Source organism: Lissotriton vulgaris, chromosome 6 (genome assembly GCF_964263255.1).
Source record: "Lissotriton vulgaris chromosome 6, aLisVul1.2, whole genome shotgun sequence".
Taxonomy (NCBI): Eukaryota; Metazoa; Chordata; class Amphibia; order Caudata; family Salamandridae; genus Lissotriton; species Lissotriton vulgaris.
Window position 1 is genome coordinate 377,934,299 of NC_141694.1, and position 21,581 is coordinate 377,955,879.

Consider the following 21,581-nt stretch of genomic DNA (forward strand, 5'->3'; position numbering starts at 1 on the left):
AAAGATCAGGGCTTGATCCATCACCGTTATTTATCGCACTGCCCCATCCCAGTTCAGAACCTGGCTATATGCAAATCAGTCTGTCCCTGGCCCAGTGCATCATGGGAACAGGGCAGACTAAACTACCAAGCCAATTCTTCACCAGAAAGGAGACAAGCTACCGGGGACCGGTTTCTGGCATTTCAGCCTTCTTCGGCCCGGCTTGCTTGAATCCTGATGGAGCAGTGAGAAAGGGACTCATGTCTGAGTATACCCTGCCACACCTATAGTGGCCAAAAACGATTTACAAAAAGGGGGTGGTGATGAACAGAGTGTCTGAGTTAAACAGACCACTCTTACCCAGTCCAAAGATCAGGGCTTGATCCATCACCGTTATTTATCTCACTGCCCCATCCCAGTTCAGAACCTGGCTATATGCAAATCAGTCTGTCCCTGGCCCAGTGCATCATGGGAACAGGGCAGACTAAACTACCAAGCCAATTCTTCACCAGAAAGGAGACAAGCTACCGGGGACCGGTTTCTGGCATTTCAGCCTTCTTCGGCCCGGCTTGCTTGAATCCTGATGGAGCAGTGAGAAAGGGACTCATGTCTGAGTATACCCTGCCACACCTATAGTGGCCAAAAACGATTTACAAAAAGGGGGTGGTGATGAACAGAGTGTCTGAGTTAAACAGACCACTCTTACCCAGTCCAAAGATCAGGGCTTGATCCATCACCGTTATTTATCTCACTGCCCCATCCCAGTTCAGAACCTGGCTATATGCAAATCAATCTGTCCCTGGCCCAGTGCATCATGGGAACAGGGCAGACTAAACTACCAAGCCAATTCTTCACCAGAAAGGAGACAAGCTACCGGGGACCGGTTTCTGGCATTTCAGCCTTCTTCGGCCCGGCTTGCTTGAATCCTGATGGAGCAGTGAGAAAGGGACTCATGTCTGAGTATACCCTGCCACACCTATAGTGGCCAAAAACGATTTACAAAAAGGGGGGGGGGGGGGGGAAATCCAGGAAAAGTTTAATTTCAAGAGGTTAATTCATCAGCACAGCATAAGGTCCTTGTACAGCAACAACAGGATGACAACTGACAGGCAATGCAGAATGTTACATGAGCAAAGCTCTGTTCAGACAATGGAATACATAAAGAAACATAACATGTTGCATGCACTTAAAGGACCAGGAGGAAAAGGTTAATTAATAATAAAACCCATGACAAGGATATAACAGTAGTGCCTGCCCTTCATACTCTCTGTAACTTAATTGTACAAAAATGAATAATGTATACCAACTTTCTGGCCTTGGGAGATTTTAACTTGTATGTAAACGACCTGAACTGCCCTCAAGCAATGCAGTTAATTGCATTATTAGCTGGGGCTAATCTCAAACAATGGGTCTCCCACCCCACGCATGTTGCGGGGCACACCCTGAACGTTTCTCCAATTGTACTACTATTGATATGGAGACTTCCGTCCCTCTGACATTGTCAGATCACTATCTGGTTCCATTTTTTATAATTTTACCTAAATTAGGGCAAGTAAAAGGAACGCACCTCACGCTAAAAAGAAATTGGAATAATTTGACCGAAATAGCATTAAGCTCCATCTTGCAAGACAACCCCCCGGTCTATAGTCTAATCCCGACGCTGATACAATCTCAATACACCATTGGATTGCTACGGCGGTGAAGTCGGTAGCACCGGGTATAGTTGTGAAATCAACTAGATTAATCCCCACTGCCCCATGGTTCTCCAATGCCCTTAGGGAGAGTAAAAGCAGGTGTAAAAAGCCGGAACGACAATGGAGGTTGAGCTACTGCGAGAGAACAAAGGCAAATTATAAAAAAGCCTTAAAAGTTTTTCATAAGGAGATAAACACAGCCAGACGAAACCACATTGCGTCATGTATTCAAAATGCTAACCAGTCCAGCAGTGAGATCTTTAAGGTAGTTCAATCTTTTTTAAGCCCAGCGTACTGGAGACTGAAGTAACTTCATCCCCAGCCCTGTGCGATAAGATTGTGAACTATTTTGATAATAAAATCTTAAAGGTTTAGGAGTCATTCCGGGCCACTGAGGCCACTGCGAAAGGGGATAAATCTCCACTCGAGTGGAGATACCTAGACTTAGCGAGTTCACACCAATTCTGCCTCAGGATGCCCCAATTGCCATTCAGGAGCCCCAGATGATCCCAAATTATGGAAGATGTTATCCTCCTAACTGGTGGATGAGTTATTACAAATTTGGAACTCCTCTCTGGAAACAGGCATCTTCCCAGATAAATGGAAGCATGCAACACTTCTCCCGTTGGAAAAAACAGAAAATGGAGACCGGGATGATCTAAAAAATCCGCGACCTAGCTCTCCATTACCCGCTCCAGGAAAAATGTTGGAAAAATTGGTTCAACGTCAATTGACCAGTTTTATTGAGCAGAATGGGGCTTTCGAGCAGGATTCAGTACGGAGACTGCTCTCCTTGAGGTGACACAGTCGGATAAGGGGGTCTTTGGATTCAGGAGCACCAGCACTGCTGGTGCTCCTGGATCTTTCTGCGGCATTTGCCTCAGTTGACCACACTATTATTGTCCAGCGCCTAAAAGAAGTGGGCTTTGAGGGAAAAGTACTCACATGGCTGACTTCCTATCTGAGGGGGCGTACTCAAGAGAGTCCCCCTTACGCCATATGAATCTCAACCAAAACAGCTCAGGTGTGGGGTGCCCCAGGGCTCAGCTCTGAGTCCTTTATTTTTTAACCTCTACCTAGCTGCTTTATTTTCTTTGATTGCCAACTGGGGAGTGAAAGCAATTTCCTACGCTGACGACACCCAGTTGGTTTTCTCTTTCAAAGAGCAGACGGTGGATGGTTTTAAGAATTTCAAGGGATGGCTACGCGTCATCTTTTATCATTGTATGTATTTTATCCATTTTACGTATCCTATGGCTTAGAAACCATATAAATGCTTTTACAGTATTATTTCATAATACTCTTTTTACTGTACGCACTTTACTTTATGACAAGTATTGCGATTGTAGCAATTCACTTCTCTTGCATGAGAAAGAAGACTGCTCAATAAATAACCTTTTTTATTGAAAATGCCCGTCTCTCTATTTCTCTGCACTTCTGGTGAAACTAAGCCTGCACAATTGACTGAGTTAAATAACCATCTATTGTTTCCGCGACTCTGGGGACACATTCCTTATTCTTGGGAAACAAAGTTGTCATGTTATATGGTTGTCAGAAACTAATCCCTTCTTGTGTATTCAAGAAATTTTCTGGTGACCTCTGAGCTAGCTGGCATTCACAAATTAAGTCTAACATATTCAATAGAGACCTAGTCGACTTCATTCCTACGTCTAACCTATCGTTTAGGTTATTCCAATGCGCTGAGCCTATTGGGAATATAGGAGCTACACTACATGGAGCCCAACGTTTGGTAAGGCGATAATTTAACGCTCGATACTAGAGTAACTCAGTCGTGCTTTTCACACAGACCCCTTTCCCGTAAAAACTCAAATAGACGCCTGGAGGGGGTGAAAGGTTAATATCCGCCAAAACTTAGGAGGAGAATCCTATGTATTAGTTTTTGGTTTAGTCAACCTTGAATGCTACAGTGTTCCAAAATATTGTGCACCTAATCTTTGTTTCCTTGAAACTTGCTCTGCAAACTTTCAGTCAGTAAAATGACGACGAAAGGGAGAAAGCTAGAATAGCAGCTCAAGCAGTCTTAAATGACCCAGCTCTCCAACAAAATGACCCGGATGCTATATCCACCCCGGCAAATAAGGAAAACCATAACTATAAAACGTATAGAAAATGGGGTATCATCGAGAGGTGGTAAAGTTATATTTGTGATAGAGGCACATGATTATCGGCAGACAGAGGTATTCTATTCATGGATAACTTTTCCAGCAGCAAATGCTGAGACACACGAGTTCCACTGCTACAAAACAGAGGAAGCTCCAACTGAATACATTCCTTTCGAGGACGTTGAAATTCCACTAACTTACTAGGAGCATCAGCTCTGGTTTAATGGCGCACTAAAACATCAAAATCACATTACCAGGCTCTGTCCACTAGGTATACAAGGAGCTACATGGCCGGTTCTAGCCAGCTATACACCACATCCTGACTTTGAAGAAATGTCAGACAGAGAACTGTTCGCTCAGCTAAAACAATTAATTAAAATACATAGACAATTGGTCCAATATGTCATGCAGACTTTAACAGTCCAACCTGCTATAAAAATTCCACAGCACACCCCTCACCAGGGGAATACAAATAAAATTACACCACAGACTATACAATCAGTCATTGGTAAATTTCCCGCAAAACGGGAACAAATACCGTTCTGGTTGGCTCAAAAAATTACTCAAATAGAGGCAGTATTCCCTGATAGTACACCTCATGAAAAACACAGAATTCTGGCAATCTGTTTACCAATGGGGATCGCACCACATGTGGAAGACTGTGACACTTGGGGAACAGTCTTTGCTTCAATCTACACAAAAACACATGGTGTTTCGTCTATGGCGGTTATACTAGACTTACTAAGACAGATTCAAAATGAATACGGTCCAGAGCCTGCTTTAAATCTAGGTATGAAATTACTGAAAGACTTTAAGCAAGTCTCGGCTATACTACTAGCCAACATAAGAGGAGAAGCAGCATCTGTGGCGATCCGCCAAAAATTAAAGGAAACAGAAATAGCAGACCAGCCTTTTGAACTTGCCAGGATAATTGAAAAGTGCCATTAAGAATTAGGTAGAGATAGTTTGGGTGGGAAACCACTAAAACCACAACTAACAGAACATCCTGAAAAAACTTTTATTAAGAATAATCTCACTACTCCAAAATAGAAGTGGGAGAGTAATAAACAACCTCTTCCTAGAGAAAAATATTCTCAACCCAGAGGAAGATGTCCTCAACAGAGAGACAAGTCTTCCCGGAGGAAGCCCTATGAAAAGAGATATAACCTCAGAAATAGCGATAATTTGAGAAAACCTGACAGATATCAAGATAATGATACACGTCCCTCTCGATCTTTTCAGACTTCCTCACAGAAATCGGAAAGAAGAGGACAGTCAGAACATAAAGAGAAGCGCATCAAGTCGAAAGACAGGAACCTGCTCATCAAAGTAAAAAAATCACAATTTTCTAAAAAGAAGGTAGCTAGCATAAAGATAAAACATGCCGAGGATCCTGAGGACACAACTCAAGAACGGAGAATGGGCCCAGACAATGCTAGACAGTGCAGCAGAAGTGACCATAGCTCGCAAGATCATGATGAATCTTCTGGAGACAGTAGACACGAATGAGTACATTCAGGTGGAAACTGCAGACACCAGAGTTAGTGTACCCCATAAATTATATTAAATAACATTAAGTATAGAAGGGGACAGAACTAGGAAAATTAGAGGTCTCTTTTGGGAGAAGCCATCTAAAGGCTATGATATCCTTCTAGCTGAGAAAGACTGGCCACCAGAATTTTTTAGGGAGTGCCCACATGGCAAAGAAATGATTATGCCTGCCTATTCAAATCCCATTCCAATTCATAAAAAAATACACATATGCTAGAAAATGGGCAGTGGCCCAAGCCCCTGCATTATATAAAAATCATGTAGGATGGGATGAGGAATCCCCTCACCATAAAATCCAGTTAAAAAAAAAATCAACCTGCTGCACAAAGGCTGTATCCTGTTAAGCAAGTCAGGGAGATCTTGGATCCACTTGAATACCAGGGGGTGATTGAAACATGCACCTCACAAATGAACAAACCTTTGTTTCCTGTCTCCAAACCAGACAATTCATATCGTCTAGTATTGGACTACAGACATTTAAACTCTTGTTGCAAAACATTTGCGGTACAAAATTCACACAATGCAGCACTAATGAATACCATCGTGCGCCAAAAATATAAAACGACATTAGATATTTCAAATGGTTTCTTCTGTCAAAACACTGCACCAGAAAGCAGGTATTTGACAGCTTTCTCCAGTATGGGGGCCCAGAGGGAATTTTGCCGTCTCCCCCAGGGATTCAAGAATAGCCCAGGTTTATTTTCAGCGAGAGTAACCGAGTTACTACAAATGTATGATGATGATGCATTATCTTATGTCGCTGACATCTATCTAACAGACGATGATTTGGATAGGCACTTGGAAAGAGTGAACACCATTGTACTTGGGTTCGCATCAGAAGGGTACAAATTCAACTTTGAAAAATCGCGGATTGCCCACCTCACTGTCCTATTTCTAGGATAGGAGTTATCAAGTGAAGGAAAAAGCCTGGCAGCCAATTTCTTAGAGAAATGTGCGCTGCTCCAAGCTCCAAAAACGCTGAAAAACTGACAATCAATTCTAGGTTTCTTGAATTCTGGAAGAACTTATGTTCTGAATTGCCCAGAGAGGCATAAACCTCTCCACGAATTAATTAAACCGGATTTCAAACCAACTAATTGGACACAGAAATTTACGTTCAATACAAACAGACATGTTAGCTAAAACAAAGCTGCAAACACGCATAAGCGTACGCAACCTTGTAATCCGAGTCATCCCAGGAAGATGCAGATTCACGTACCTGACCTATAATGAAGGGGAAACCGTACCAATAGTTTACAAATCACACTTGTACACACAAGCTGAAATAAAATTCACTTCTACAGAGAAAATTCTGACAGCGGTTCAAACTGCTGTATCAAAAGAAAGAGCCCTCGCACAGGGTAAACCTATAATAATCGTTACACCTGTACCTGCTCTAGAGGCAGTGACAAGAGCAAGCATTCCAAATGCTAAAGCTTTACATCTGAGATGGATACAATGGGTTAATTCTCTTGCTGCATCAGACGTAATTTACGAATTTGATCCTAACTTGAAAACACAAGAATGTCTCTAATACGAGTATGAATGTCCTCTGTCGACCGAAATTCTGCCTCTCAAACATTACGCTGTATAATATATACAGACTGATCGCACAGCCCGCAGTTGGGGGTAAACAAGCTTATAGTGCTGCGTGCGCGACCGTTAACGGTCGCTGGCACGAAGGTAAATTCAGACCTATGGTCACTAAAACTCAATCACTCGGAGACTGTACAGCTCAGCGAGCTGAACTACAGGTTCAAGATGGCGCTTGAGAATACCGATCGCGAATTACCTACACTAATAGTGTGCGATTCGTATTACTGTGTCCAGTATTACAATGAATACTTGCAGAACTGGGTTCAAAACTGTTTCAAAGATGCGAAAGGTGGCACAATTAAGCATAAAAAGCTTTGGGAACAAGTAGTTCTTTTGCAAAAAGAACTACAAAAGACTCACGTGATACATACACGGAGTCATCAACGTGATGGCGTTCACGTTGCAGGGAATTCATAGGCTGATAAAGCCGCAAAGGCAGCTGTACACATGGCTTCCGTAGCTACAATAAAGCGTGCTAGGGAAAGAATAGACGGTGAAACGCTGCTAGCAGTAAAAGCTACAATGAAAGGCAACTATGCAGCGTTACCTCTACACTATCCACTCACGAATACATACATAATTGATGCAAACTCCGTTCCTTTTGCTGGAATCCCTGGAGCGGGGGACATAGTAATTCCAAACAGGAAGCAGAGAGGTTTCTTGATTCAAGAAGCACACATGGGAGAGGGTCTAAGACATCAAAAGATCATAGATTCCATACGGGAATTAGACAAAGTGTACTGGTGGCCAGGAATGGGCTTGGACAGCTACGAATTTGCAAGTAACTACCCAGACTGCAACTGAGATCGCAGTAATGAACCGCCCCAGACACCTGACTACAGAGTAGCCATCCAGATACAGACACCTCTGTTAGACAGCAAAAGGCTATTTACCCGCAGGCGTCCCTACAGACAAATGCGGTTCCACAACTACTAGGACGAGATTCATTTGGATGTGGCCCAGCGCTCGGCTGACGCCAAAACGTTTTTTAAAAACCTGTGAGTCTTTTTAGGTACATACGCAATTGGCATTCTACATTCTGACCAGGGTCCTGCGTTTAGCTCTCGAGCTTACAAAGAGGCTATGGCCAGCTTGGGGGTTGCATTGCGGTATTCTAGTCCCTTCCATCCTGAGGGTAATGCGGTAGTGGAGAGAAAAAACCGTGACATAAAGCAATCTATATCCGCGAGTGTATTAGGTTCGGGTGGGTCAAACATCTAATAAGTGTCCAACGTAGTCTTAATAATCTGCCAAGACACTCTCTGGGTGGAATCACTCCGTATGAAATTTTGTTTGGTACTAGAATGTTGATCGAAGACCTCGACCGTCGCACTTCAGTGGTGGAACAAAAAACCTTTGATATCAAAGATCGTTTGGCTGTTTTACAGGACATAAATGAAACAAGAAGAAGTCTAAGTAACACAAAGCAAAAGCCAACGGCCACTGAAGAAAAAACACCTGTCCCAGCAAGACCTGTCTAGATTCCAAAGATTCGGGATCTGGTCAGAGAAAAGATCGCGGTGAAGAAGGAATTTGGGCCTTCTTATAGAAAAACAGTACCTGTCTTAGCAATCCACGGAACAAGATCAGTAGTACTACCGCCCCTTGCTGGTAAAAATGAGAACAGAGTTGTATCAATCGACCTGGTAAAATCACAACCATGTGGCCAATAATAAGTAGTGGGCCCAGTGGACTCCCAAGATGTAGTAGAAGACCAAACCTTGCTACAATTCAAGAGGTTCAAACTGAGAGACTAATCACGTTTGATAAACCTGCAGTGAATAAAGAAGGACTATGTAACAAAGCCATGGAACTAGTGCCTCTTGAAACCCAAATTGCAACAGTTCGTCAAGAAACACCTGTCTACAGGAGAAGCGTGGCTCAATGGTTAGAGCGGCAGACCCTGATGCAGAGGTCTGGCCCGGGACCAGGGTTCAATTCCCGCCTCGGCGGCTCTTGGACTCAATTTCCCCGGACCTGATAATTCTCGCCTCAGTGCCTAGTCTAATCATGGGTCCCACTCTGTGACTCTGGGCAATAGCTTGCTTTATCTCCACAACGGCCCCAGCAGCGCTGTGGATGCCTGGCTTCACCTTGGGGGTGCCCAGAAGTGTACATTTCACAGGAAAGCCAGGATGGGTTCCACAGCTGTATGAATACAGCGCTACGAGGCCTCCGGGTAGAAGTGCGCTATATAAATACTTTACATTTACAATGATGTAGCCTCTGACTATACTAATATGACAAAGGAAGAAGCAACTACAAAGATTAATAACAATCATGATGCAATTCCAACAATTGACAGAACTGCCTCTGGCTTTTTTATCAATTTCGATGACTTTTCCGACGATCCTAGCGAACATGAAGAAAAGCCAGCAAACAAAACTTTCAAAGAAAAAAATAACAGAACTCTTTCATCAACTTGGAGAAACATATCCGATTTCACCATGGATTGAATTGTGGATTGTGTTAGGTGTACTTTTCCTCCTGCTCTGGCTCATTTTGGTTTTAAGTTTGGGAAGAATGATTGATGGAAAATACAGTACAATGGACACAGCAAGTCAGAAAATCAACTTGGTTCTAAAGCCTCACAAATCTTCTCACATTGAAAAAAAGAGAACTATCATTAGTAAACATCACAGCCATTCCTATACCTGATGGTGTAGCATGGGACGCTACTGATTACGACATCTATGGCCCGGTTGAACTTTTGAAGTATCCACACTAGTTCAAGGTTTCTTTAAGTGACTGTCTCACCGAGCACTTTCTCTGATGATTGGGACTTTGAAACTATTAATAACATGATGTCAGATTTAGAAATGTCAGCAAAATTTACAGAACATGATTATTTAGAAGGTTGATCAGATTATGAACAAATGTATTGCTTTAATCATTATGAGCACCACTATTTGCATAAATCTGGGAATCCTAAACATCTTTTTACTTATAATCAATGGGAACATTGTCCAACACTGCAAAAAGGGAGCTCAAAAACATTTTATGAGAAATTCCCATACTTCTCAGGGTTTAATACCACAGATCCAGAAAAGTTTTATTTCAAAATTATGAATAAGACAAGAATGAAAAACATGTTGACAAATACTAAACTAATTTATTCTGCAAAATTTTATGCACAGTTGTCTACATTTGGTTTTGAATTTTGGAAAAACAACATTGAGACAAAAACGGTCTGGGGTACAAAAGACTGTCAGGTACAAGGTTTAGAATCATTATTCAGAGCCTGCATGATCCCAGAACAAATAATGTTCCTGGATGACACCATTCAACAAACAACCTGTCTTGGCCTAGCCAAGATAAAGGATTTAAACAAACCGTCTATACCAAAGCCCATACCTGATAGTAATAGCACTACAGATGAGGAGATAGACGTATCCCAAATTTTACAATAAAACAGAACTAATCCCGATTGGAGAAAATGGTTGATCTGGCCCACAGACACTAATAACTGTCAAGATAGATTCCTGAACAAAACACAGGGGTTCGCACAGAACAGGCCAGACCCAAGATATTCCCAGAGACAACATCCAGGGATAATAACAACATACAGTGTAGGAAAACTATGCCTCGAATGGCTACAGAAATCCACACTACCTGAAATTAAGCAACACTTGACCTTACTTAAAGAAGGCGTTGACTTGCGAGATTTCAAAAACATTTCATATACGCCGGTATGTATGCTGCTTACAACGAAGCTTGGAAAGTAACGCAAATTGAAACTGCTGAAAAAATACGAGAAATTGATCGTATTCATTTGGAAAAAACACTGTCTGTAGTGGACAATGGGTTAACGACTCTGTCCTCCAGAATTTATTCTTTGGACATCATTGTATCATCTGCTATTGATATAATAGAACAGGATATGCTAATGTTACAACATGACCAGTCCCAATTACGTTCTATTGTACAGTTAGGCTGGACGTTACAAAATCTCCCTTCAGGTTACGTGCTCTTGCGTCTAATCAACACAACGTCATTATTTTCTATCTTTAACCTTACAGATAAACAAATCTCTTTGCCACAAAGAGGAGCAGACTATACGGTGCTGAGCATTGAAAAACTAGAAAGATTACCATTGACAGTTTCCAAAAAGCCTGTCATTGAATGGATAATACATGGCACCATTACAATACCAATAACGACATTTCAGTTTCAATATTGCCTAAAGCACATACCAGCGGGCCTGTATGAAAAGTTGGGTAAAGGGTACATCAAGTCAACCTGGAATTTACCATACACACATAGATGTTGGAGTGGGGGATAAAAAGAGGTATTTCTTAGTGGTAACAATTGTAAAAACTCACTAAGTGGTGCACTTCTGTGTCAAGGAATTAACTTGCATGGAGCCTGTGAGGGTTCATCAAATGACCTTTCTTGCCACCTGCACGGCACCCCAGCCACACAAATAGAGCCTTTTTACGGACAACTTGCCAACTGCAGTTACGTTATGTTAAGTGACCACAGCTGTTGTGGCATGTTGCCAGGAACGGCCTATCTCGTTAGTGTTACATCCAGGGTCACTTGCTGTATGCAAGTATTGTATCCAAACAGCAAACCAGACAAGGAGGTAACGATATGGCCTTCATTGAATATCTCTTCTATTCAAATTGATACTTTAAGCAGAATGAAAGCCATTCTTTTACAAAAAAACTGTGCCATTGACCTCATGCAGAGAGACGTATGATCTGCAAGTCGAAAGGACGTCAGCAGAGATACATGCATTATTATCAACAAATTGGCCCGTGCATTTCGTAGAAATGTTAAGTCAAATCTTAAACATGTCTGATACCAGCGGCATCGCACTTGTATTCAAGACAATTTTTTCGGAACTATTATCACCCTTTGAAGCAGTCCTGAGCATCTTCCCGAATTTCGTGCACTCTGTGTTCTGCAGCATGCCTCTCATCTTGGTACTCGTAGCAGGAATTCTATTTTTGTTCCTTATGCTCCGATATGGAAAGTCCAGTCACAAGCAATACCCAGGGTACCATGGAACAAACGATCCTGGCAATGCGGTACAGAGATAGGATTACATAAGTCCTCGGATTTGCTCGGCTAAGAGATCTGAATACCACATGGTTTCTTTCATTCAGACCAATCTGGCAAGATTGCATACTACCTGTTCTACTATGCCTGCTCTGCGGAGAAGAATGCGTGTTAGACGTCAGTCTCACACTCCCATCAGTAGTACCTATGGATGCCGATACTTTGCTTGGTTCGGTAACAGCTCATGCAACGTGTTGTCCCCAGAGGCTACCAATTCTGATGACGGCATTCGTTGAGACCTCACAGCAACATGCTGGTAGTGAGGTACGAGATGAAAGCGGCACACAGGTACAACATTCCGTGACCATTGCTGATCTAGAAAACGATGACAGCAAGGCATCTCACATATGTACTATTTCTACTTTTTTGGACATGGTCCAACTTTCACCTACTGTTGTAGACAAATTCTTTGCCAGCCTATCTGAGCTAATGTTCTCTCCTAACAACGAGAATAACTTTTGAAAACACGAGCACACAGCGTTCCCTGAACTTTGAATTCGCCCTTCAGTTTTGATAAACAGAACTTCTAAAGCTTTGGAATTATTTTTTTCCTCAAACAAAATAATTTTTTCTCATTACCAAAATATTTACTTTTTTGGCACAGAGTAATCTGCTTAAAGTAGAACTATCCTTAGAGAACAAGATTTCTATTTTTAAGGAAAAAAATCTAGAGACAATATTTGAACTCAGCCTCTAGCACATGTACAGTCTTGTATAAATATGTGATGAAATGGTCTCGACCTTCTCTTCTGTATTAAGAGCCATTTCATGAATGCAACTTTTTGTGATTCATTCAGTCAGCATTTCAAATGTAAACTATATGCATGGTTTGAATGATACCACTGCTTAGAAAACGTACAGTACAGTAAAATACTCATTTTTCGCGTACAAACCATTTCAAATGCATTTTGTGTATTTTTGTGTGGGATTGTAAACACATGCTTAGATATGTTATACTTGCTTTAGTACTTAGTAAAAGATGGACATTCTACGTGGAGTGGGTGTTGTAGACGAATCTAGGGCTCTAGTGTAATTTTCCCGATTCATGCCCTTATATAGGTATAACTCATCATATCCTTATATAGGCATCAGAATCATAACCATATTTAGACACAGCCAATGCAGTCCAAATACCGCATGGCTACTTCCACAGATTCCTAGAAATCACGAGATCTTGGAGAGACCAAACCTCCAGCAGTCCGGGACTTTCCCCTGCTTCTGTATTGAATTGTCCTAGAACTCCTGGAGTCCTAAAAGAACTGCAAGTTCTTAGTGACGTATTATGTCCAACCTTACGTCAAACTCGGCACCTTCCATGTAAATATACCAGCATCTGCCCTAGCAAGACACACGGTGGTTTGGAGCAGATCGACTAACTACTTGCCCGACGCCCTGCTGTAGCGAGTGCCGAAGGAAGCCGACCCTCCAGCTGACGCACTGAGAGAGACGCTGTCTTTTCTCTTGCCGAGAAATCCAGCTCCGGAGTTTCCCGGCTACCCTTGCGGGTTACTGGGAGATCGATCCTGAGAGAGAGATACAAGACCTCCTACATTCTATAAACAAGGTACGGAGCTGATTAGACCCTTAGAGAATTCTTGGATAAATTCTTGGCAGAACTATTTAACTCAAGCTACATCTCACTTACTCCTTCCCATGTACTAGGATTAGGTTAGGTACACCGGGGTAGGCGTATCTTAGAAGCACCAGTTATGTTATGTTAGTATGAATTTGTAGAGCGCACGTTCACCCTGGGGTTTGTTGAGTACGTTTAGTCATCTTTTATCATTGTATGTATTTTATCCATTTTAAGTATCTTATGGCTTAGAAACCATGCAAATGCTTTTACAGTATTTCATAATACTCTTCTTACTGTACGCACTTTATGATAAGTATTGCGATTGTAGCAATTCACTTCTTTTGCATGAGAAAGAAGACTGCTCAATAAATAACCTTTTTATTGAAAACGCCCGTCTCTCTATTTCTCTGCACTTTTGGTGAAACTAAGCATGCACGATTGAGTGAAATAGCCATCTATTGTTTCCGCGACTCTGGAGATACATTCCCTATTCTTGGGGAACAAAGTTGTCATGTTATGTGGTTGTCAGAAACTAATCCCTTCTTGTGTATTCGAGAAAGTTTCTAGTGACCTCGGAGCTAGCTGCATTCACAAATTAAGTCTAACATATTCAATAGAGACCTCAGTCCTATGTCTAAACTATTGTTTATGTTATTCCAATGCGCAGAGCCTATTGGGAATATAGGAACTACACTACAATTTCACCTCTTGTTTAAGGTTTAAAGCAGCCTCTGTGTGATACTTCAGCCTGCATTTAAGGTTGGTGATATCCAACCATACTTCCTTCTTTCTGGAGATTATGAAGACTTCTGAACCCTTAGCTGAGGAGTCACAGTAATGCTATAAACGTTTGGAGGTGTTACAAATAGCTGGTGTTGTACATCACTGATTCTTGCAAGACAGATAAATCCCCTGAACAAACTAGTTCCTAAATACATTTTCTTTCTACAAGAGGGATGCCAGTTAATATCTTGGGTATCTTCCTTGACCCAAGTTAAGTGTAGAACAAACATGATGAAAAACTGTAATTAGTCCTGAAATGCTCCAGAAACTAGATTACAGAAAAAGACAAGACTACCAATGCCATTCCTGGTACCAGGTAACATTACAGTGACACGGTTTGCGGCACAAGCAAGAATACGCTGACAGTTCTTTCACGGATCTTATTGTGAATGACAACTGATTTATTTATTGGTGCTTCCAGTCAAAGGCCTCATTTATGTGGTAGATCATGTTTTTTGGTGTACACCTCCAGTAGAAATATTTAGTCGGTGTCTGTCCTTGGTAGTAGGATGAAAGCTATGGAACAGTTTGATCAGTATGCACCTCACTATCTGGCTCACAAGGAGATGGGCAGCCCTTTAACCTGGGCTGCACGCTGCCGCCACATTTCTAGAACTCACAATATCTGCAGTGACAACATAGGGCTCTGTACAGACCATTCGAGCAAATATACATAGCATTGCAATGAACACCCAACTCATTTCACTTTAAAAACATTTGTTGTGTATTCTTCAAATACAATGTTCTGCCGAAGACACTACAATGAGAACATAATGGCTGCCTTTTCAAACAATGAGGACACTATATTTCTACATACACTAAAAACAGGTCAACATATTGGCTTATCCAAGACTTCTCTTAATATGGAGAAACCCTTCTAACAGTGGCAAAACAACATTTGTGGGTGTACTTTCCATGTTCATTACATACAGAACATTGCACAGCTGGAATTGAACCCTGCAGCATTAAAATAGTCTTAAAATTCAGACTGCTGCCTACGAGCGTTCCCAGCTTCTTCACTTGCCTTATACTAAAAAATACAGGTCCATTTAGTTCGAAACTGGTGTACACCACTTGGGACTTAACGTTTACAAGATGTTGAAAAACACTGGACTGATCAGGGCACCTTCAGAAACTTCACTACGCATCTCATACTCTCAGATGCTGTGTGCTAGCCATTGCCCTTTAAACCATTCCTTTGAATAAGTTGATTTTTTAGGTTATTTAATAATAAGGATTATATTACTTAATCTGTTCTTGGCATGTAAAGCAGTAGATGAACATGCTTTGCATACTCCTGCTATCTAGAGGTGGGTCCGGATGTTTACAAGTTGCTGAGGAATAGGTTAGATAGGACTTGTAGCAATGTCCTTCTTTTTTAGTGGAATTTTGCAGCTTGTAACCTCTTAACAGTCTTCCTTTTCGAAGGTATTGATTGAATCCTTGGCCAAAATATGTCCAGTGTCTGGATTAAGGTAAATGTTCTTTTATTAAGGGTTCAGTTTTTCCTTCATAAGTTCCAGGATAGGTTCTGGAGGTTTTTGAAGGGTATCTTTTGGTGCTAGAATGTTTTTGGAGTAGAAGGTTTTGGTTCCGAGGATGTTTTATCTCGACTCAAGTCAGAGCCGGAAGGCTTGATATGCTGTTTCAGTGCCGAGCCCGAAGGCAGGGGGTTAATGGCAGTCTTTCGGTGCCGACCCTGTCCCGAAGGCTGTGGTGGAGGAAGAAGCCTTTTGTTTGGTGGAAATGATTTTGGTGGGTAAAGGGGCTTTGTTACTCGCGGCACCCTGTCCCACTGGAACGTTTTCGACTAACTCAATCTCCGGTTCTGAATCAGATTCCTGGATAGAGAAGGCTTCATCTTTTGCTGCCCGCGCTTCCATTTGCTCCTGGTAGGTCTCTTCCCCAAAGATATCCGGTGTGTAGTCTATGTTCCGCTGCTGCATGTCTTTACATCGACGGTCCGACAAAGTCTTTTTGTATCAGAACGATCGGCAAGCATCGAAATCTTCTTCTGTGTGCTTTGGTGAGTGGCACAAATTACAGACTTTATGCAGGTCGGTGAGCGGAAACCAGGGAGTGGCACCAAGGACAGAATTGAAGCGAAGTCTGTTACATCGGCAGAAGACTGGATGATTTTGATAGAGTGACAATCGACCGACACGGCTAGGCCCGAAGGCCGCCAACTACCGTCTTCTAGATCGAAGATGGGAGTTTTCTTATTTTTTTGACACAAGGAAATAAGAAGGTGCGTACCAAACAATACTGGCGAGGGTACAGTGGGTGCGCACCGAGGGGATCCCGAAGAACGGTCTCAATCCCGAGCACCACAAACCACGTCCGATCCAGATGGCGGAAAGAAAACAATCTAACAATGGATATGATGCCCATGCGCACTATCACCGAAAGGAGGAGTCACCTTCCGTCGTGACTGAAAAACACTTCTGCAAAGAAAAAACTTGCAAACATCGAGACCCAAAACAAGCTGTCAGGAGTATGCAAAGCATGTGTATATACACCACACCTGCCTCGAACAGTTATTTATAATTCTTTGTAAACTACTACTCAATGCTAAAACCATATAATATTTCGGAGGGTTTTATATTATCAAGCGAATGGAGAGGTCTTTAGCAAGTTATTCCAGACACAGGGTTGGGGAAGGCGAATGATAAATGTTAGAGATTGCCACAGCCTGGGAGGTATCTTCATAAGCCACATTTTTATATCACTTCTATAAATAACTGAGCAGCTTAGTTGGACGAGAATTATTACCATAGGTTCATGCTGAATCACACAATTAAGACTGTGCTACACCTAAAATATTTATCAACACACAAAGTCTGTCAACTCAGACCAGTCGTGTGACACACGGTTTCAACTCTCATTGTCTGGAGTCCAGGTAGAGGGCCAGCGAGGCTCTATTTAAACGTCCCCAGCACGTGAGGGGTGTATCTAGATGATTTAATTGAAAAACACTTTATTGGGGGGCACGTTAGGGCTGTTTAAGCAGAGCAGGTTTTCCAAAGCCCTACTCGCCAAACCCTGCCCCTTTGCTACGGCCAGGCTCCATTTTTTATATGATCACACTGTGAAATAGCCTTACGATTGGAAGGTCTGATACATACAAGGAGTACACACATATTGTTTACCTGTGCATTTATAAATAGGGCCAATCTTCGAAGATGCTGAAAACCTTGCGATACGCATCACATTTGGGTAGGGGTTAAGCACAAGCAAAAGGTGAATACAGTGTAAGGGAGATTATATTTTGCTCTGAAATTACATTTCTTACATTTGAATATGAAATAAAGTGTAAAGTCTAGGCTTTTTTTTGTAGGTGCCCATTTGTTCACTGTGCAGTGCTCATCTTATGAAAACGGAGGAATAAAAATTGATTGAAAATAGTTGAAATATCAGTGGCACTTTGTAATCTTTGGGAATGTGGGCAAAAGCCAAGTAAGTGTTTAATACATGGTCTCATCTTTCAGTCAACTAAAGCTACAAATCAAATGCTTTGCATGAAAAACTTTAAAGCAATATTCATCACAGAATTAGCTTAATTGCACTTTAAAGGACGTCACTAACAATCTGAATCAAAACCTCACAAAAATAGAAAATGGAGACTTGCTATTGAACTATAACGACATTTAGCTTTTAAAGAACAGATGCATTAAAAGAATAATTTATGCAATAGCCAATACCTAATTGTTCAACAGATTCATCTTTAAAAGGTAGCAAGCAAACAGGAATTACCAAAAGCATTTGCTAAGGAGGTGTTTTAGATTCAGTTTTCAACTGCTGTAATGAATATGTAAAAACAGTTCAGATTTTACTATTTTTTCTTTTAATGAAAATACCTGTAAAATTTGCGTATTCCAACTCAGGGGGCAAAATTATGTGGAATTTGTATAGATTCAGTTTCTTCGCTTGGTTTAACCGTTATTAGAGACAGTTCTTTGCACAAACACATTGAGGGTAGAGAGCATCAAAAATTCTGAAGCAAAGAATTGTATTTGAATTTGCGGTTATATACCTGCTGTGCTTTATGGGTAGTCTCCATCCCATGCCTTCTTAGACAGCTTAGTGCCCTTACATCAGGGGAGGATCCTATATTCCAGTCAGAAACAGCACCACTGTCTATAATCCACTGCAATACAAAACAAAGTTCACAACTAAGATGATAAAAGCAAAATAGGATACAGTACCTGCCGGGCAATATGATTCATGATAATGCCATGTCTTCTCATGCAGGCATCACCTCGATAATCAGGAGGGCTTCCTATTTCATATGTAGACGTTGCAGCACTGTCTATTCTCCACTACAGAAAGAAACACACACAATATTGTATTCTCCCCCCGAGAGTGATCCAACTTTAGAAAACATAAAGGAGACGTTTGATCAAATAAAAACAAAGACTGAACACTCAAACAACATTTTTCTTTTTCTTGTTGTACAAGAGTGTATAAAATAGATTATATTCCGAAAGGACTCAACTGTTACCCATCCTCCCTCTCACATTAACAAGAAGTGGTACGTGGAAAGTGAGTAAATAAGGTTGCTGATCACCTACACACAGATATCACAATTCTATACATGAGAGCACCGTGTGAACCGGAGACAGAGATGTTAATGGTTGATTCCGATACGCTAAGAGGCGTCAAATCGTTTTTTCGGGGAGTAGCACGAGACTCTGGAACCCAAAAGTGATTAGTGGTGAATTAGTATAGGGAGACTTGAGATTAATTCGAGCGGTGGACATAAGAGGGAAGGGTTTAGAAAGGCTTGTTGGGAGATCTGAATAATAAAAGAGGTATGAGATGATGCAAAGGAGTAGAGGAGGGAAGAGTCTAGAAATTGTTATTTTGGGGATCATAGTAGAATGGGTTTTGGAATGAGTCAGAGAGGAGAAATAGAGGATATATTGAGAGATGTATAGGGTGAGAAATAGGTTAGTGCATTGGAGAGAGTAGTAGAATGAGGTTTGAGATGAGTCTGAGTCCACCCTACGCCATACCACTAACTTTTAGCCATGTTGATAAGCAGCCAGGCTGCTGTACAATGTGGCTGTTAGAACTGGAGGGCAATGCATTGGTTGCAATGGCGCAAAGTCTTTACTGTCGATTTTGTAGCAAAAAAAGTTGCAGAATCCACTTCGGAGGCTCAGGACTGAATTTCCACCTTAGGCAATGGAGGACTCACAGATGACTAAGTCCAGCAGCGGCAGTGTTGTAGGTAGTCTTTGATGGCCCTAAGACTTCAGAACAGGGGGCAAGCCAGCAAGCCCTGGGAGTCACTCTCTGGGTTCAAGTGAGATGGATACAACCTTTGTCCTCAGAGAGGTATTGATCAGCAGGCAGCAGGGCAGCTCAGCAAAGCAGAGAAGCAGTTCCTTCAGAACACTCAGTCAAGCAGAGTGGCAATCCTTGTAGCACAGCGGTCTTTACTCTTGGCAGTTTTTCACAGGTCCATTAGTGTACTGTATTGGGAGGGCCGGGGCCCTGATACTTCTAACCAAATGTGCCTTTTAAGTTGAGGTGACTTCAAAGCAGGCCCTGAAATGCACAGGTTCCCTTTCATCCCAGTCCTGATTGCCAGGCTGTGGGATACAGGACACTGCCTATTCAGGCTGTGGGATACAGGACTCTTGCCCATTAAGAGCTATCATAATGCAGATGAATACAGATGAGTTCTCTATCACACCCACCCTTCCAGTGTTTGTGAGAGAATGTACCAAGTGTAGCGGTCACCCACCCCAGACATGTATTGAAGACAGGCTCCAAGGTGCACACAGAGTAGTAAGAGCAGAGAAATATCAATTTTTTAAATGTGGTATTTCTAAATCAGAAATGTGGAATTTAACTTAACCACATAAGAAAATTCATCATTACCATTCCAAACATATAAAACAGGATGCAACAACTCCTTTCCAATCAGGAATTACAGCTTAAAGGTGTTTTAAGCATCTCCCAATGTTAGCCTATGAGAGGAGTAGGCCTCAAAGTAGTGAATATAAATGTAGCTGTTTGCCACTAGCAGGACATGTAAAACTTAAGTGTTTGCACAAAACGTTAGAGGCAACTACAAAAATGTATTTAGGGGACAGGGATAATCGAGAACAGATTTTTTTAAGACAGAGGGATAATCGAGCCCAATGTACGATAGGCAAAAAGGTCCTCTGTTGGAGTAAGTTATTTTTTTTTTTATTCGTGCCATATTTCGCACATAGGCAGAGAAGTGCATATCCAATTTGTTGCGCCAACATATGGCTTCTCTAGTAGGCATAAACCACTTAGCTGAGTCGAATTATATACCTCGCAGTGCTTGTGAAACACTATCATCGCAACTAAAGATGTGAAAGCCGGTATATACACGGAATCAGATAACAGTGGTTTCTGTCCACAACAGATATGGGGCTCTATAATTTAGCAAATGTGCCAACAAAAATAATCAACGCCTAAGTTTCATCTCAGTAAAAAACAAACAAAGATGGAACACACAGGAGAATAGAGCCCTGAAGAAGCCATATGTAGGTGAAACACAGTGGCTGCGCACTTCTCTGCCTATGTGTGAAATGAAGCATGGATAAAAAAAAAAAAAGGAGAACATACTCCAATAGAGGACTTTGTTGCCCTACTTACATTTGTCTAGATATTATCACTCTGTCTCAAATAATTGTTTTTTAATTGCCTCTCATTTTCTGTGCAAACGCTACTAATGTGTGAATAATTGTCCGTAAGAGTTGGGCAACTGTTGTGTCCCTTACATACAGTGAAAACATCAAGTAGTGCAGCACTGAGGTCCCTGGCTGCCAAAGCCTGTTCAGTAAAACTTAAAAGTATTTGTTCTGCCTTTTACTTAACAGCACCCTGCCCTTAGGGCTACCTAGGGCCTACATTCAGGGTGACTTATGGGTAATAAAAGGGAAGTTTAAGACTTGGCAAGTGGTTGCAAAAGCGAAGTGACAGTAAACTGCACACATAGGCCTTTCAATGGAAGGCCTGAGACAGATATAAAAGTCCACTTGTGTGGGTGGTACAACCAGTGCTGCAGCCCCACTAGTAGCATTTACCCTGGGTAAATGGTATACCACTGGACAAGAGACTTGTAAGTAAACTAAACATGCCAATCAGGTATACACCACTGTCACCATGTTTAGGGGAGAAGCACAGGCCAGCAGTGGTAAGGTGCTAAGGCCCAAAACAAGATAAAGCAAA

At 41.7% G+C, this 21,581-nt stretch overlaps 1 protein-coding gene across 2 annotated transcripts in view; it reads right to left on the reverse strand.

The window, feature by feature from the left end:
* ACP1 (acid phosphatase 1) overlaps window positions 1-21,581 on the reverse strand; it is a 97,705-nt gene that overhangs the window by 40,709 nt on the left and 35,415 nt on the right. Inside the window, exon 3 of one of the 2 annotated variants that reach the window (XM_086926398.1) lies at window positions 18,572-18,685. In XM_086926398.1, coding sequence (XP_086782524.1) covers window positions 18,572-18,685 — 114 coding nt within the window. Of the gene's footprint in view, window positions 1-18,399; window positions 18,514-18,571; window positions 18,686-21,581 lie in introns of both variants that reach the window. The other variant, XM_086926397.1, reaches the window with a different exon arrangement.